Source organism: Engraulis encrasicolus, chromosome 3 (assembly GCF_034702125.1).
Source record: "Engraulis encrasicolus isolate BLACKSEA-1 chromosome 3, IST_EnEncr_1.0, whole genome shotgun sequence".
NCBI lineage: Eukaryota > Metazoa > Chordata > Actinopteri > Clupeiformes > Engraulidae > Engraulis > Engraulis encrasicolus.
The window spans coordinates 5,997,280-6,014,868 of NC_085859.1; the positions used below are offsets into that span (position 1 = coordinate 5,997,280).

The window sequence follows — 17,589 nt, forward strand, 5'->3', positions numbered from 1 at the left end:
GTGACTTACATTGTAAAGCCCATTTGGGAAACTCCAACTCCCATTGTCATTGTGACACAGCTCTGCACCGCACACAAGCGATGACTGCACACTACATACAATGAAACTGCATTCATGCCTCAACCGTGCAAGGGGGCAGTCCCCAATGGCGCCGGAAAGGGAGCAGTGCGGTGGGATGATACCATGTTCAGGGTACCTCAGTCATGGTGGAGTACGGGGGAGTGCACTGGTTAATTACTCCCCCCACCCACCTGGCAGGTCGGGAGTTGAACCGGCAACAAGTCTGACACCCTAACCACTTATCCATGACCGCCCCATAAATATATTTGTAAGTATAAAGTTATAATGTATAGTCAGTTATATGATAAGGAAGGAATGTTGTAGCCTTAACACTGAGATGGATTCTACAGTATGCAGACACTTTTCTTCCCTTACCTTTGTAGTTTGTTCTGTAAACATATATCAACAAACATGATTGCATGTGGCCCATTTGTGGGGGAAAAAACACAAAATGTTGATTTTTTATTTGACTACTGTTGATGCCTAACCGACCGACAGACAGATTAGAAAAGGTGGAAGAGATTGTGAAAAGGCACCTGGAACTTAGAAAATATAGTACTAGCAGAGGTAAGAATGGGGGAATTCTTGAATGGCATTTATGTTGCATTCTCCAATGAACTTGCATTACTAAATGTGTCCACCAGATGGTAGCAGTACTCCATGAATACACCACTCCCATCCAGGAAGTTGGGAGCGCCACAGGTAAAAACTAAACTAATCTTGAGTTGCACTGGAGAGCTGTTGCATGTCGTCGCCTACCTAACCTGTCGCTAAATACTGAAGAAAATGGCAGAAGCGATGGCAAGTAACCAGGACATTTTCATGTGTCCTGTTTGTTTAGATCTTCTAAAGCATCCAGTAACTCTCAACTGTGGACACAATTTCTGTTTGGATTGTATTGAGGCTTGTTGGGATAAGGAAGACGTGAAGGGCGTTTACAGCTGTCCCCAGTGCAGAGAGACTTTCTCTCCAAGACCCGTTTTAAAGAAGAATCATGTTTTGTCTGAGCTCGTGGATCAGATGAGGAAGAGCAGAATAGGCCTACAAACTGCTGCTCCTGTTGAATGTGCTGCTGGACCTGGAGATGTGACGTGTGACGTCTGCACCAGCAGAAAACTCAAAGCTGTCAAGTCCTGTCTGGAGTGTGTGATGTCGTACTGTGACAATCACCTGAAAGCTCACAACGAACTTATAGGTAGAAATCACAACATGATCGATGCCACAGGCCAGCTACAGGAGATGGTCTGTCCTCGTCATAAGAAGGTTTTTGAAATATTCTGTCGCACCGACCAGAGTTGCATCTGTCTTCTGTGTATGGTAGATGATCATAAATGCCATGACACGATCACAGCTACGGCAGAGTGGAGTCATAAAAAGGTAATATAGGTAATAGGAGGATAATGTACTTGTGTATTAATTAGCCTATATGCACGGCTTCATGCAGTATGTAGGCCTAATTTATGTCTCTTGTGAACAAAATGTGTTATTTCTACATTGGACTTAGAGGGCACACAAGAGATAATTTATTCTCAAGGCTTCAATGTCTGACATTCTGTAAAACATTGACAGGCCAACTTCCGTGTAGCCTCCTACCTGTCAAACAGGTTCTGCCAGTCTGTCTTGTGTGCACTGTGTAGGATTGTGGCCAGATTAGGTATTGCAACTATGCTGCTCTGAACCTATGCTGCTGCCAATATTGATAGTTTTATGAACATTCACTAAATAATGAACTAATTTGTACTATTATGACCAAAGTACAGTACGTTATAGGCCTACAGATAAAAATGTATAGGCTATTTCCGGAAATTCAAAATGACGGACAATGGAAAAGATCCATCCCGGGGCTACGTGGCTGTAGCCAATGTATTTGTAGATTACTGGAAATATTTATTTATCTATTTACTGATAAATAGACTGACTATTTTGTTATCATAGTGCCATTGCTGTGTGAAGCTTGTGGAGGATTGGGGTTCCAAAGGGTTGCCTTTCACTTGCATGAGGTGAAATGTGTTGAACAAGCCAAGTCAACGATGTGGGAGCAATAGACTGGAGTGCTACAGGTGGGAATAGGTGCATTCGATATGTGTCAACCATTGAGAGTAAATAGAATGGAGGCCAAAATTCTATTTCATTGTTGAAGCCAAGTTGGAGCCAAGGTTGGACCCAAAAAGACCAAAAAATGGCCAAATCCCATTCATTCCTATGAGAGACATAAAACCCTGTATCTCCCTTAAATGCCACTCCAGGGGGATCATTTTTCGCTCAACTAGTAGGTCCCCTTGCTCTCCAACTTACCAGGGTGGTGATTTTTTGTGGTGATGTTTTATTTTAGAGAGATATTAAAAAGTTAAATTGACCAATGAGCATCAGAACATGGTTTGATTGACCGTTACAAGTCTTGTTGTTGTCCAATCAGCACCTGCGTTTGGCGTTGCTAAGGTGGAATGTAAGTTGGGAATGTTCCCAAATCTGGCTTCAAAGCGTTGAATGGCAAATAGCGTTGATTTGGCGTCCATTCTATTTACTGTCAATGGTGTCAACGCATGTATGCGCATTTAGACAGCAATGCACCCTGGATGGAAAATGCTGCATGACGGTTAGATTTCCTGTCAAACTTCGAAATTTCGTCGACGTTGCGTTGACGAGGTGACATGTCACATGGTGTAAAACTATCGCGGGATGAATGCGGCTGCAGTCAGATCTTGAGTTGCAACCTCTGCAGTTGCTTATCCCCTTCAACGCTCGTCGGCAGTGTTGCCAAGTCCGCTTATTATACGCGACTTTGGGCTTCTTTTTTTGAGCAGTCGCTTTTGATTTTGTAAAGTCGCGGGTTGCGGTTTTTTTGGGCTTGCTCTTTTCAGAGTTGGGCTTGCTGTTTTCTCCTGCTCTGGTGGTGATTTGAATGTGTTTCTCAATGGCAACTAGTTTTTTCTCACTCATCCTTACAATTGACCCTACGACTATCGTTAACTCCCACTTTCTGTGGTCACTTGTGGGGATTTTAGCTGCCACGCAGATCCCCGCAAAGAGCAAGGTCTTCCCTGACCAGGCACGCGACTGACAACCCACCCTTTCTGACGCTTCTTTTGGGCTTGTTTTCACGACGCCCCTCAGTCGCTTCTTTTGGGCTTGTTTTTAGGACGTCAGTCGCTTATTTGTCGTAGAAAATCTGGCAACACTGCTCGTCGGCGGACTGCCTCCGAGGTCACGCGCCCATGAACTGGTTGGTCAACAACTCACTCACGTGTGTATATGGGTCTTGTCTCACACCTCTACACAAGTTTGCGCAGGTCCCCACTTCAGCTCCTCCTCACTGCCTGTCCCCCCACTCCTCACACGTGGTGTGTTAGTAGAGCAAACCGGTGCGAGCTCATCGTCTCGTTCATATTTGTGGCCGACTGCAAATGCGCTGTATTTAATAACACCCACATCGTGACAACAAGTTCTCGCTCACATGGTTCCGTCAACGTTGGTCGTCAGCAACAAAGTCGTATGGGCTTAATATCTACATCTGGCATCTGTTACCATCACATGGATTTAATGCAACAAATATGATAATCATGTGCATTTTAATGCAACGTGTGATAAAGGTGACCTACCCTGCTTTAGGTCTAGGCCTACATAAGCACTGCTGCTCTTGTAAATTATTAGATGCTTGCCTCTTAGGCTATATTGGGATCTGTAGGCTATAGCCTACTTTACCCTAAGCCTGCTGCAGACCTTTTTGTCAACTTTTATCTTATAATTAGCTGTTTCTCAACAAATTGCTTGTGATTTCCATGGGCAGAGCCGAAATTGACAGAGGTGAAAACATGTCGCATGCCATTCATTCTAATGCTGAGAACGTGGAATACGTGAAAGCTTGACTCGCATAGCAACCGTTACAAAGGGGGGAGGAGTTCGCGGAAAGGTCAATTGGAGGACCAGGAATTAAATGGCAGCTCCGCCTTTCAGCGAGATAAGGGTGTTCCTAAAGCGGCTGTCTTTCCATAGACTCAACATAGAACCACCACATTAACAGCCAAAAATAAGGACTAACGAACTATACTGCGGGGTAATCACCACAAATATGTAAACCAACAACAGTCTCGGTGGTGATAATCACAACAGTTTACCATCTGTGATGTTTATCTGAAGTTATTACTATGAACAGCAAGTCTTGTCATATTCCCTGCATTGCATTTGCTATGTGCTACGCCCACTGCTAGGAACTAACATTCGCAACGCTGAGCAGTACTGAGAAGCTAAAACAGCTAATTTTGCTAAAGAGGAAGTCGGCCTAAGCACATGGCGGAGATTGCCCGACTCTCCCCTCTGTATGGCTCTGGAAAAGATCCCCCTTTTCATGCAGGAAAAGTTCCATTTTCCCAGTCATAATGAATACTTTGAATTTGATGGTGGTGGTACTTATTTATGAAAAGGTAACATTTGTGAATGGGCAACATGCATTTTGGAAATAAACTGCTAAAAATATTTGTACTCACCTTTGCACACCTTTAACGTCTAGCATGAGGTCACGTTGAATCAGCTGCTTCTGAAGAATTTGTGCCGAACAATTTCATCTCACACAACAATGCACCCTCTAACACTCTAATAAATGATCAATTCAAAATGTTTTGCTTTGACCTCTGATGTTTCAGGAGAAGTTGGGGCAGAGCCAGAGGAGATGCCAACAGATAATCCAGTTGAAGGAGAAGGAGCTACAGGAGCTGAAGAAGACTGTGGAGACTCTAAAGGTTCGAACTGACCAGAGGAGAGAACATTTTGCAGCAGGCTTCTGGTTATGCGATGAGATAGTAGTTATGATGAGCTGTCACATAAGCATGACTCTAATTTTGTTTTCCTGAGGAAGTAATGTCAACAACCATTGACCCATCCAGAATTCATGTCATCACTGAATGTGCGCGCATTGTTGATTCAAACACATCAGAGAGGTTTTAAGGGTATTTCGAGAGACTCCACTCTTCCGGGTGGTACTGCACGCTAGGGCCGCAACGGAGGAATGCAGGCTCTATAGACCCGTTCAGAGTCGTCGTCCTCATGAATGCGTACGCATCGTTGACTCGAACACACCAGAGATGTTTTAAGGATGTTACGAGACTCCACTCTTCTGGGTGGTACTACTCCATTCAGACTCCAAACAATTTAGAGCGGTCCTTGATGTTAAACAGGGCCATATTCAGCATCAGAAACTAGGGTATGTAAACTTTTGAACAGGGTCATTTTGGTAGTTTGGGTTGTGATCATGCTTTTGAAAGAGTAAACACGGAAGATTGCTAATAAATATCTTGAGCCAGTCACTAGCAATGAGTGAAAAAAAGGTTTTGTGAAATCTTTCATATTTTGTGAGAAATTGCCAAGAAAACGTATATTCTGCTGGGGAATGTAAACATATGAGCACCACTGTACGTTGATTAAAAAAAAAGAAGAGATTCCGAAAAGTACACTAGTTATGCTATTTTGAGAGGGAGGAGGCTGTTCCAGTAGCATAGGAGATGTTTGTTACAAGACATTAAACTACTGACTGGACTGATGACATCGCCAGGAATGCCCGTGTCTGTGGTGCCCACTGCATATCTGAAGTTAGCGCGAGCATCCGTTATCTTATTTCGGAAAAAACACCTGTCGAGTCTCTGTACAAGTGAACGGAGCATGGTCGATTCTGAGGCAGCGATGCGCACGCAGCCAAATTACGTCATATCTGTTTACAAACTCAGCGCCCCCTAGGTGAACTGCAGGCATGGGTAAAATAGGGAATGGGGAGGCTGTATGTAAACAAGGCCGACAGGCGGACAACAGATGCGTCCCTCTATGCCAGTTCCAACTATGCCATTTCCCCCCCCCAAACGCCCCCCTGGCCTCCTCCTAGCCTGTCAACGCCCCCCGAGGATGTACTTTTTGTTTATTGGTCATCATGGACACTCCAAATATTGTGGCAGGCAGCAAGGCAGCAAAATGGCGAGACATGGCTTTATTTTTTGCAGTTTAGGGTATAATAAGCTTATCATCATTCTTGGATTTGGAAAAGAACCATAGGCTATGATTTGAAATTTCACATAGCCTAGATCAGTGTTTCTCAAACTTTTTCAGACTGAGGACCACTTTGTCCCCCCCAAAAAATATCGGGGACCACCTGTCAACTGAATTGGCAGTTGATGGATGCTAATTTGACACTGCTAATTTTTATGCAGATCTTTTATGCAGCACTTACTTTTTATTTACATTATAAGTCTGTATTATTGTGTTGAAAACATTAAAATGTTAAAAATATAGCCTAGCTATTACTGCTAGCTTATCTTGGAAAAGTAGAAATCCCTTCGCGGACCACCTGAGCTCTGTCGCGGACCACACTTTGAGAATCACTGGCCTAGATGAAGTGAACATTACAAATTACCAGACATTTATTAGGCCTAACAACCTTTAGTATCACGCCATTTCAGCATTATGTGCATGTGGGAAAGAATCTAAACATCGACAAATAATAAATAAATAAAACCGTTTGGGTGAATCATGCGCTTATGGGTTCACCCCACTCTCAATGGTTCACCATTGAATTATGGACTTTTTTCAATACCAGCTTCACCGTCAAGGCACAAAGCAGTGAAACTCAATTACCCAGAATGCTGCACGTGAGCTCTCTACCCGGGTGGTTCTGGAAAACAAACATGGCGGCAACTCGCTTTACTACCTTAATAATGTGTTAATCCGACGCTAGATTTCTTAACTGATGAAAATCGAAGGCAGAAATCAACATTGTAGTGTCTAAATATGAGGTCGATTGGTCTATTTGTGGCGTACATCACGATCGGCTGAGTTGTTGGCCTCACGTTTGTCAGTTAGCCTGTGGCTAGGCTACTTTTCGCCAACGTTAGCATCCGGTTTAGTATAGAAAGGCTATGCTTGCACGCATTCGCTCCGTAGTCTGCCGCCTTGTGGCCACAGGAAGGAACAATTTAAAGAAAGCGTTTCAGACGGACAACAATTGAATGAAAGCGTTTCAGACGGACGGAAATGTAATGAAAGCGTTTCAGACGGACGGACGGACAGACAGACCCTGTTATAGAGATGCTGGACGCATCTAAAAAGGCTAGTTTCTGTACAAGTGAATGGCGCATGGTCGATTTTGCTCCAACAATGCGCACGCAGCCAAATTCCGTCATATCTGTTTACAAACTCTAAAGGGGTCTATACGGTATATAGGTCACATTGTTTACCAGGATTTAATTGCAATTTAATTAAGTCACCAATTACACAACCCCATAGAATTGTATTGAATGATAGTGTGATATCCTACGGTGGCTGTAGCAATCATCACACTTGAAAGGTTGTCTCTTTTGGCTTCGTGCCGTTTAATATTTCACACACTCATACAACATCCTAACAAGTCTCTAGCTAGTGGCTTGATGTATCTTCTTCTCTCTACTAACGGATATGTCCCCATAAGTCTTGCATTATATAGGTAGGGAGCTCCCCCTAGAGGCGTTAACCATGAATGTTAATAAATGTGGTCTAACTACCACAGATAGTAATATAGGCGCGTGTGTGTGTGTGTGTGTGTGTGTGTGTGTGTGTGTGTGTGTGTGTGTGTGTGTGTGTGTGTGTGTGTGTGTGTGTGTGTGTGTGTGTGTGTCCTATCAGTCTGGTGCACAGACAGCAGTGGAGGAGAGTGAGAGGATGTTTACTGAGATAATCCGCTCCATTGAGAGAAGGCGCTCTGAGGTGACAGAGCTGATCAGAGCTCAGGAGAAGGCTGAGGTGAGTCGAGCTGAAGGACTCCTGAAGCGACTGGAGCAGGAGATTGCTGAGCTGAAGAGGACCGATGCTGAGATGAAGCAGCTTTCACTGACACAGGATCCCATCCATTTTCTCAAGGTAAACAACATGACTTTTTACAGAGTTCAAAACATGGCTCGTGTCAGTAGGTCTACCTCACCCTAGTGTGTGTGTGTTCCTCTGTGCAGAACATTGTGTCCATCACTGGGAGGCCTTACAGCACAACTTCAACCAGCGTGACCGTCAGCCAAAGCTTCTCCTTGGAGCCCCTGAAGAAATCTGTATCTGCACTGAAGATGCAGATGGAGGAGAAATTAGATTCCATCTTCCAACAAGAAGTAGTCAAGATATCTGCAGCAGGTTTGACGACCCTAGACATTATAACATTTCCACCATTAGCAATGTATTATCCATTGACTGTGTAAGGTGAAAATGACCATTTCATAATTTGTTTTTTTTTTGTGTTGTAGCAGCGAAAAATGTCCAGATCATCCAGAACATACAGAGTGAGTATCTGCCATACAAACACACACACACACACACACACACACACACACACACACACACACACACACACACACACACACACACACACACACACACACACACACACACACACACACACACACACACACAGGCTCGCTCTCTCGCTCGCTGCAGGGTGCACACCTGAACAGTTTGTGCCTGAATGCGTTGCAGTGCAGATGTTATGTGAGTTTTGTGGGCGGTAGTTCACCTGAACATAAGGAACCCTAGACACAGGATATTGACACCACAGCGAGGGCCACATATCCATGATGAGGTCGTGGTAACTTGGTCTCACAACGGGGGCTGTAGAGCCCAACAAGGGAGCTGTGAGGGGGCGATGGGGAGACGGCTGAGAGGGTCGCTTAGTTGTGAATGGGGGGCTTTGGTCTATTTAATTTTTTTATTCTAAGGGGGGCGTTGTCAAGCTTATGATGGGGTCAATGGGGCTTTGGGAGGCTTATGATGAGGTCAAGGGGGGTGTCGGGAGGCTTATGATGAGGTCAAGGGGGCATCGGGAGGCTTATGATGAGGTCGAGGGGGGGGGCGTCGGGAGGCTTATGATGAGGTCAAGAGGGCTTTTGTTCCAAACAGGTGGAGAACCACTTTGGTAGAGTCAAACAATGGGGGACAATATTAATGAGAACCTCGTTGTCCATCTGCCCCTCTGTCACAGTGTCTGATGGCCAGGCTCTTACTGCTGAACCAGCGACCAGAGAGGACTTCTTACAGTGTAAGTTGGACACACACAACCCATCAACACACATCAACCACCCCCTCTCCCACACATGCACAAAGACACACATATTACAACTTGTTTCTTTTCGTCTTCCTGTCTTCTCCTCCATCAGATTCCTGTCACTTCACTCTGGATCCAAACACAGCACATGAAGAACTCCATCTGTCTGAGGGGAACAGGAGGGTGGAGAGGAGACACAAGGCCCAGTCATATCCTGATCATCCAGACAGATTTAATGACTGGTATCAGGCGTTGTGTAGAGAGGGTGTGTCTGCACGCTGCTACTGGGAGGTTGAGTGGAGTGGAGATGTTGCTATAGCAGTGTCATATAAAAGCATCAGCAGGAAAGGAGGGCGTGGTGAGTGTGTGTTTGGATATAATGATCAGTCCTGGATGCTGGACCTTGACAGCTCCAGCTCCTATTTCGAACACAATGATGAAAAAACTAAACTCCCTCTAGTGGCCAGCTCCAGAATAGGAGTGTATGTGGATCACAGGGCAGGAACTCTGGCCTTCTACAGCATCTCTGGAGACACAATGACCCTCCTGCACAGAGTCCACACCACATTCACACACACTCTCTACCCTGGGTTTTGGTTAGGTGATGGATCATCAGTGGAGCTGTTGTGAAGACCCTACAGGCAGTACCCTGCTGCTACTGTGCGGCCACTGCATTACACACACCATAGGCGCCGGAAAGGGGGATGCAGTGGTGCATTTGCATCCCCACTTTTGGGCTTCCTACATGACGCTTCCTCAACCTTTACTGCAAACAAATGAGTGCAGTGCAGCAGTAGCAACATTATTACGAGATACAGAATGAAGGAAAAAAATGCACCACCACTTTAAAACTTGCTCCGGCACCCTTAGCACAGAAATGGGTGAAAGACATTTTTGGGGCTAAGGCGTCAGGTGGAACAACTAATGCCCATAAATTAATTAGTAATTGGTGGTTGATGGTTGTTTTAAGAAGGAGGCCGCACCTTGCATAGTAGTGTGTTTATTGCACAGACGCGTTTCGGCGTGTGCCTTCTTCAGTGTGCAACAAGAGTAACAAAAAAAACAATAATGGTAGATGGTTGAAAAAGGCTGGTCCGCACACTGCCGATAAGCTCCAAAAATAAACTTTATTACTTAAAAAGCAACGTTTCAATGGCGCTGGATCTTCATCAGGCATATGGGTAACAGGAAGAAGCAGTTACTTATATCACGTGACCATTCATACACCCGCCCAGGCAAGGAACCCAAGGGTGTCAATTAAATGTGGGGACCTAGCTTTTTCAATTGTTTGACTTTTTTGTCTGGCACCTGCAAGTGCCAAAGTGTTTTTGGATGTGCACACCCTACCCAAAACTACTAATTTGTGGTTGATGCAATGAAAGAAAGTCCACTAAAAACAAATGAACAAATCAAAATACATACAGAAGTGGCATTTAACACATTTTACTGAATTATGAAATCTGTAGATTAAAGTGAATACCGTTACGTGGGTAGATGACGTGACGTGTGAATTTTGCTGTCACAGGCTCTTAAAATGAAGTTAATTCATGCTTTCAAAATTGTTAATGTTTTAAATGGTTAAACTTAAGTCTATGTTGTGAAAAAGTACTGTGTAATTAATCCAGAGTTTAAATAAGTATACTCAATTTTGAGTCAAATGTCACATTTGAACTATGGTGTGATTGTCACAAGCCTGGTTCTCCATACTAAAACATTTTAGATAAATAATCAAAGCTCAGTCATTTGTCTAAACAACCCTGGCATGTTTTTCAAGGTGTCTATTTTAGCAAGTGACAATGCTTAATTTTTTCCCTGTTTTTCTGAGAGCGTATGGAGTTATGAAACTTTGTCACAGAAAACAATGTCCTGTGGTGTGACATACTAACATGGGTAATTCTATGGATAATTATCTATTGTTGAAGGTCCAGCTGTACATAAATTGTGACTGTAGACCCTTAAGAAGCCAATGGCAAGGGTGGATTTTAGGTTTTTCTCTCAGAGTTCTTCAATCAATCAATTATGTTTTGCCACCACAAGATGTCTTAGTTTTGTAGTCCTTTGGTGTGACAGCCATAAAATACATTTTGACAATAGTGTATTTTTTATATATTTTTCTTATGTAGATGTATGCAAATGCATCTTACTAAATGTGAAATTGCATTTCAGTTGGCAACGACAGGGCTTTAAATTAACTCAAAAGCTCAAAAGTCCTATGGTGTGATGGTAAAAGTCCTATGGTGTGACACTTTGGAGAGTCACACTAAAGGAAAAACAGGTCACACCAAAGGACTAGATATATGAGAAATGGCTTTTAAAACAACTGGTTGTACATGATTTGTTGATTAGATAACTATTGTGTATTCAAATAACTTATTCCTTTATTGGCCATTTGAATTTATACTTTGATGCATTGTTGATGAGTATTTCCTGTTGATTTTAGAGACTGTCAAAGGATATGAAATGTCATGAATGGTCCTTTGAAACCATAAAATAGAACGGTAACAGTGAAGGAAAGATGAGTGAGAGAGTATAGAGAAGTATAGATGAATAAAGTATGCTGTGGAGAGCTCAATATAGCATAAATGTGCTGTCCAGCTTGAGATACCAAACAGGCACTGGCCGCTACACACTACAGGTTCAATGGTGTGACAGTCAGGGCATACCTACAGTACAAAGAGGGTGAGGTGTGATGGTCATGCCAAGGTCACACTTCAGTATGAGTCTTATGAGCTCTGCAGGTTAAATTTAATGACCACATGACTGTCATTAAGTGTTAGGATAGGCTGATAATCTATGACTAGACTTATAAGTGTAGAGTTTAGGTCCATATTGACTACAACATTACATTATGATCAAAAGACAAAATAGTCATGTTGATACATTTGTTTCTGGCTCAGTTTTGCATTTTTGTCCTTTGGCGTGACATGAATGTCCTACGGTGTGACATTTTTTAAACGCACAAATATTTGTTTGAGCTTAACAATATGTTTGATTAACACTGAATATTGCATTAGGGAACAGCAAATTAGACTCCCTAAAATGTTAGCATAAATTTGGACAATTTTGAATATTTAAACAGAAAGTTATCCCTGTATTTCCTTGAAGGTTTCCAATAAGCTTGCCTCTCATGGGGGAAAAATACTTAAATGGTTATTTCTCATTAAATTAATACTTTAAAATATTGCACTAAATACAAAGAGTGTAACAATGTATATAAAACTCCCTCAAGCCATTTCAACATTATTTAATATATATATTTACAGCTAATTGCTTTAGCAACGTAAACAAATAATCAATTAATAGACCAACATTGTGACCACTTGGATTTTTTGAAAGATTAATTGGCACACTCCATCGACACATAATTCTTTGCCTCATAAAAAATGTTTTGTGAAAAAATAGTTTTTTGCTGCTTATCTGTCATCTACCCACATACAGTACACTGCAATGGTGTTTTATACCTTTAAGGGAATGCCCACCTCATCTTTGTACAGCCGGAATACCTGATTTGTGATTATGTTTCTCTCTCTCTCTCTCTCGCTCTCTCTCTCTCTCTCTCTCTGTCTCTCTGTCTCTCTCTCTGTCTGTCTGTCTCTCTCTCTATCTCTCTCTCTCTCTCTCTCTCTCTCTCTCTCTCTCTCTCTCTCTCTCTCTCTCTCTCTCTCTCTCTCTCTCTCTCTCTTCTGGGTAATCTACAGACACTACTACTAGTGTTCACTAGATGTGACTGTTGCCTCTGTGCCAAATATACAGTATACATATACAGAATAAAATGGAATGCAGTCCAAATCTAAACAACGAAGCCACTTGGGTCTTTTTTCACATTGTACTGTAAAACTTGTGCCTGATGATGTCAATATATCTGTCTGTCTGTGTGGGGGTGCATCCTCAAGGTTGTTGGTTCTATGCCCAGCATTAACACACAGAGCTGCCTCTTATTCTATGATGTCATGTTGTCACTCCAGAATGGGTTCATGACTCAGGGAAGGGGATGGTTCTAATGGCAGCATTGTGGACGCTGCATCCTCAAGGTTGTTGGTTCTGTGCCCAGCAATAACACACGCTGCATCCTCAAGGTTGTTGGTTCTATCACCAGCAATAACACACAGAGCTGCCTCTTATTCTATGATGTCATGTTGTCACCACTCTCCAGAATGGGTTCATGAGTCAGGGAGGGGGATGGTTCTAATGGTAGCATTGTGGACGCTGCATCCTCAAGGTTGTTGGTTCTAATCCAAACATTACAGGACTGCAAACCTGTGATAATATCATGTTGTCACCACTTTCTAGAAACAGAGTAACAAGCAGTGCTGTGGTCTACGTAGAACACAGGTATACGCAGTATACCCACTTCAAAATTTCAGGGATTTCAGTATATCCACTTAAAATTGACTGATCCGTTATTTAGAATAGCACAAATATATACAGTATACCCACCTCAACAAATGCTCAAATATACAGTATACGCACTACAAAAAAGTGAGTTTATGTATGCGTAGGATAAGGAGATAGTTTAAGTCAGTGTTTCGCCAATCTTTTTTTGTTTTGTGTACCCCCTAAGCAATTTTGTCATATGATGAGTACCCCTTCACTCATGTTCTATACCTGTTCCTCTATCCCAATGTGACTATACTTCAAATATTTGTCATTATTACATTTTTCCCACGTACCCCCTGCAGTGTGTTCGCGTACCACTAGTGGGTCACGTACCCCTGGTTGGGAACCACTGGTTTAAGTTGGTGTTGATGGTCCGTAGGAGGAGCTGGAGATCCCCATCCACATGGTTGGGTGAAGTGAACTAGGAGCACAGTATGGTGACACCATGTTTACTATATATCAGCAACTAGGAGCAGTATGGTGACACCATGTTTACTTTATATCAGCAACTAGGAGCAGTATGGTGACACCATGTTTACTTTATATCAGCAGCTAGGAGCAGTATGGTGACACCATGTTTACTTTATATCAGCAACTAGGAGCACAGTATGGTGACACCATGTTTACTATATATCAGCAACTAGGAGCACAGTATGGTGACACCATGTTTACTATATATCAGCAACTAGGAGCAGTATGGTGACACCATGTTTACTTTATATCAGCAGCACATCAATCAGCATCTATCTTTCAGCATTCTCTTAATCTGCTCATATTGTAAACATTTGTATACTGTGAGCGTGATGACAACAAAGTATTATCTGAAAATGATTTGAATATTTGATATGTTGAAACTAGGACGGTTACATCGTCAAAACATGTCAGGTAACAACAAAGGAAACATTTCAGACATGACTTAAGAGTTAGGCAGTGTGATGGAGTGACCATCACTAGGGTTGTGGGTGTGTTCTGACTGTTACGCCAACGACCCAGTTTACTGGGTTTGAGTCCCAACTGGGCAACTCTACTCCCCTTCGCTACAGGCATAATGAATGCAATACATGATCTACTGTATGCAATGATACATCAAAACCGTGGAATGGAGTTCTATGGAACCACCCTCTCCCCTTATGTAGACCTCCTTGACTATATGTGATGTTTCCTGTCTCAGTGTCTGATAGCAAGGCTTTTATAGCTGGACCAGAGAAGACTTCTTGTACCATGATCTGAACACACACACACACACACACACACACACACACACACACACACACACACACACACACACACACACACACACACACACACACACACACACACACACAGTTGCCAGTTCGACTCCCGACCCGCCAGGTTGGTGGGGGGAGTAATTAACCAGTGCTCTCCCCCATCCTCCTCCATGACTGAGGTACCCTGAGCATGGTACCGTCCCACCGCACTGCTCCCCATGGGGCGCCACTGAGGGCTGCCCCCTTGCACGGGTGAGGCATAAATGCAATTTCGTTGTGTGCAGTGTACAGTGTTCACTTGTGTGCTGTGGAGTGCTGTGTCACAATGAGCCCGTTTATATGCGCATCAATAAACCGTTTATGATCAGGTTTTTGGAGTTACCGGTTTATTCGAGCGCTCATGTAAACTGAATAAACAGTTTTCATAATCGGTTTATTGCCGTTACCTGTTTATGAGAAATCCGATTCGCACAGGTAGGTTTTTGACTAATAAACTGATTTCTCGTGTCATGTATCCAGCATAATCAGGTTATGATCAGGTTATTGACATTCTAGAAGTAGCCAATCACAAGCCTTAAATTCTAGCTTCGTGTCACACACTTTAGTGGAACACAGGCAACCGACGGACTGCATATAAACAGCAATAAACCGTTTACTCCAATAACCTGTTTATTTCAATAACCCAATTATTGCGGCCATATAAACGGGCTCAATGACAATGGGAGTTGGAGTTTCCCAGTTGGGCTTTCACACACACACACACACACACACACACACACACACACACACACACACACACACACACACACACACACACACACACACACACACACACACACACACACACACACACATTGGTCTTTGCCCAGGGCCTCAGATTTCCTATAACAACCACTGCATACACTGCAACCTTGGCACACACACACTGGCCTTGGCACGCACGCACGCACTTGGCACACACACACACACACACACTTGTGTGTGTGTGTGTATGTGCACATATCAGAGCAATGCAGAACAACTGGTTGGGCTCCTGTCATTTAATATTCACACACTGAAGCAGACACACAACCTTTCTGCCCTCTGTCTTATAGACATGTTCTCTTTGGCCAAATAGCCAAATATCATCATCCATTGATTGCTATATATACGTGGTTCAGTTCAGTAGAGTATTTTTTTTTTACTAATAACCTACTCACACACACACATACCAGGGCTGGAACTTTTTTTTTCCCCACCAGTCACTGTGGCAGGTAGATTTTAAAATCTACCAGTCACAAGCTATTTTTACCATTCAAAGTGACTGGTGGGTTGAAAAATGTGCCCGTCAGCCCTGAAATTTACCCGTCCTTGGCGGGTGGACGGGTGCTTATTTCCAACCCTCACACACACACACACACACACACACACACACACACACACACACACACACACACACACACACACACACACACACACACACACACACACACACACACACACACGCACACGCGCACACACACACACACAGTGGTTGTACTGGTTTTCAGTGCAGGTTCTTTCCTTGTTCACCAGCCACCACGTGTTCCATTACGACCTTCTGAAAAAAACACATCACTCACGGATAGTTACGTTTTAAATAGGGTTGGTTTAAATAGGGTGTCTTCCCCCATCCAAATAGGCTATCAACATCCATGGATTGGTATATTACTGCCTGGGTCATTCATGTTTTATTGTCTGCATGCTGTTGTGCTTTTTGTAATAGTGTTTGCCCCATTTTGAGCAGGGTGTTTATTTATTAAATGTTAGGTTTCATATCATCACCAAAAGTTTATAAATATACTATTTTACCTCACACATGCACTTAAGCAAGCATTTTATTCGCATGTACCAGAACAAAACATTGTATGTAGGAAAAATACAATTATTTTATGCATAAACGTTTGGTGATATGATATATTGTCTAGGCAATAAGAGTTAAATTTGAGAGTTTTTGGGAAACGCAGCCCAGGTAAGCTCATTTGTTTTTGCTGTTATCTCTTTGCTTGTGTTTTTAATGACTATTATATGGCGTCTTTGAGATACACCTATGACTCAGCCTGTGGCATGTCCCTATTGTTTACACCCCCACACTGTTAATTTGCTTCCTGGTTCACACACACACACACACACACACACACACACACACACACACACACACGCACACACACGCACACACACACACACACACACTGAAAGGTGTGTGACTGTGTATGTGCAAATGTCAGAGCAATACAGAAAAACTGGTTGGGCTTCTTTCTGCTCATTCTTTTTTTAATAAACATGCTCATTTGTGACAAAATGATATTCATCTCCAAATTTACAACCTTCCTGATATGTGTTCATACTGTTCAGTTGACTGTGTCAATATTCTTACATTCCTCGACATACAGGATGGGTTTGAATGTGAAATGTGAGTGTTATGACTGTTATGAGCTGCACATAAAAGTTATAATTTACCGTCTTATGAAAGCAAGTTCATTGAAAGTGTTACCTAGTTTTTAAGGTACATTGACATGGTTTTAGGTTTATAGCACCCTGTATTCATAACCTTGTAGGCTGTTGGAGTTTACAGTGTATAGGAAGTCACAGGATTGGCCACACCCACATCCTCACCTGGTCCCACCTTCCCCCTGCCTGATAAGAATGTTTCTGATTGGCTAATCCCCAACCCCCCCCCACTGCCTGATAAGAATGTTTCTGATTGGCTAATCCCCAACCCCCCCCCACTGCCTGATAAGAATGTTTCTGATTGGCTAATCCCCAACCCCTCCCTCCCTGGGCTCCTCCTTAGTGTTCTGAGGAAGCCAGCTGTCACTCTGCTGCTGCTTCTCAGAGTGTGCACTTGGTGTTCTGAACAGCTACAAC

The 17,589-nt window shown here is 43.0% G+C and overlaps 1 protein-coding gene across 1 annotated transcript in view; it reads left to right on the top strand.

Moving 5' to 3' along the window:
• The window catches only part of LOC134446480 (tripartite motif-containing protein 16-like), a 43,821-nt gene extending 34,094 nt beyond the window's left edge, over window positions 1-9,727 (top strand). Inside the window, exons 5-11 of the mRNA XM_063195850.1 lie at window positions 844-1,437; window positions 4,701-4,796; window positions 7,699-7,932; window positions 8,022-8,193; window positions 8,304-8,339; window positions 9,035-9,091; window positions 9,210-9,727. Of these exons, the coding sequence (XP_063051920.1) occupies window positions 844-1,437; window positions 4,701-4,796; window positions 7,699-7,932; window positions 8,022-8,193; window positions 8,304-8,339; window positions 9,035-9,091; window positions 9,210-9,727 (1,707 nt within the window). The remainder of the gene's footprint in view (window positions 1-843; window positions 1,438-4,700; window positions 4,797-7,698; window positions 7,933-8,021; window positions 8,194-8,303; window positions 8,340-9,034; window positions 9,092-9,209) is intronic.
• The last annotated feature ends 7,862 nt before the right edge of the window (window positions 9,728-17,589 follow it).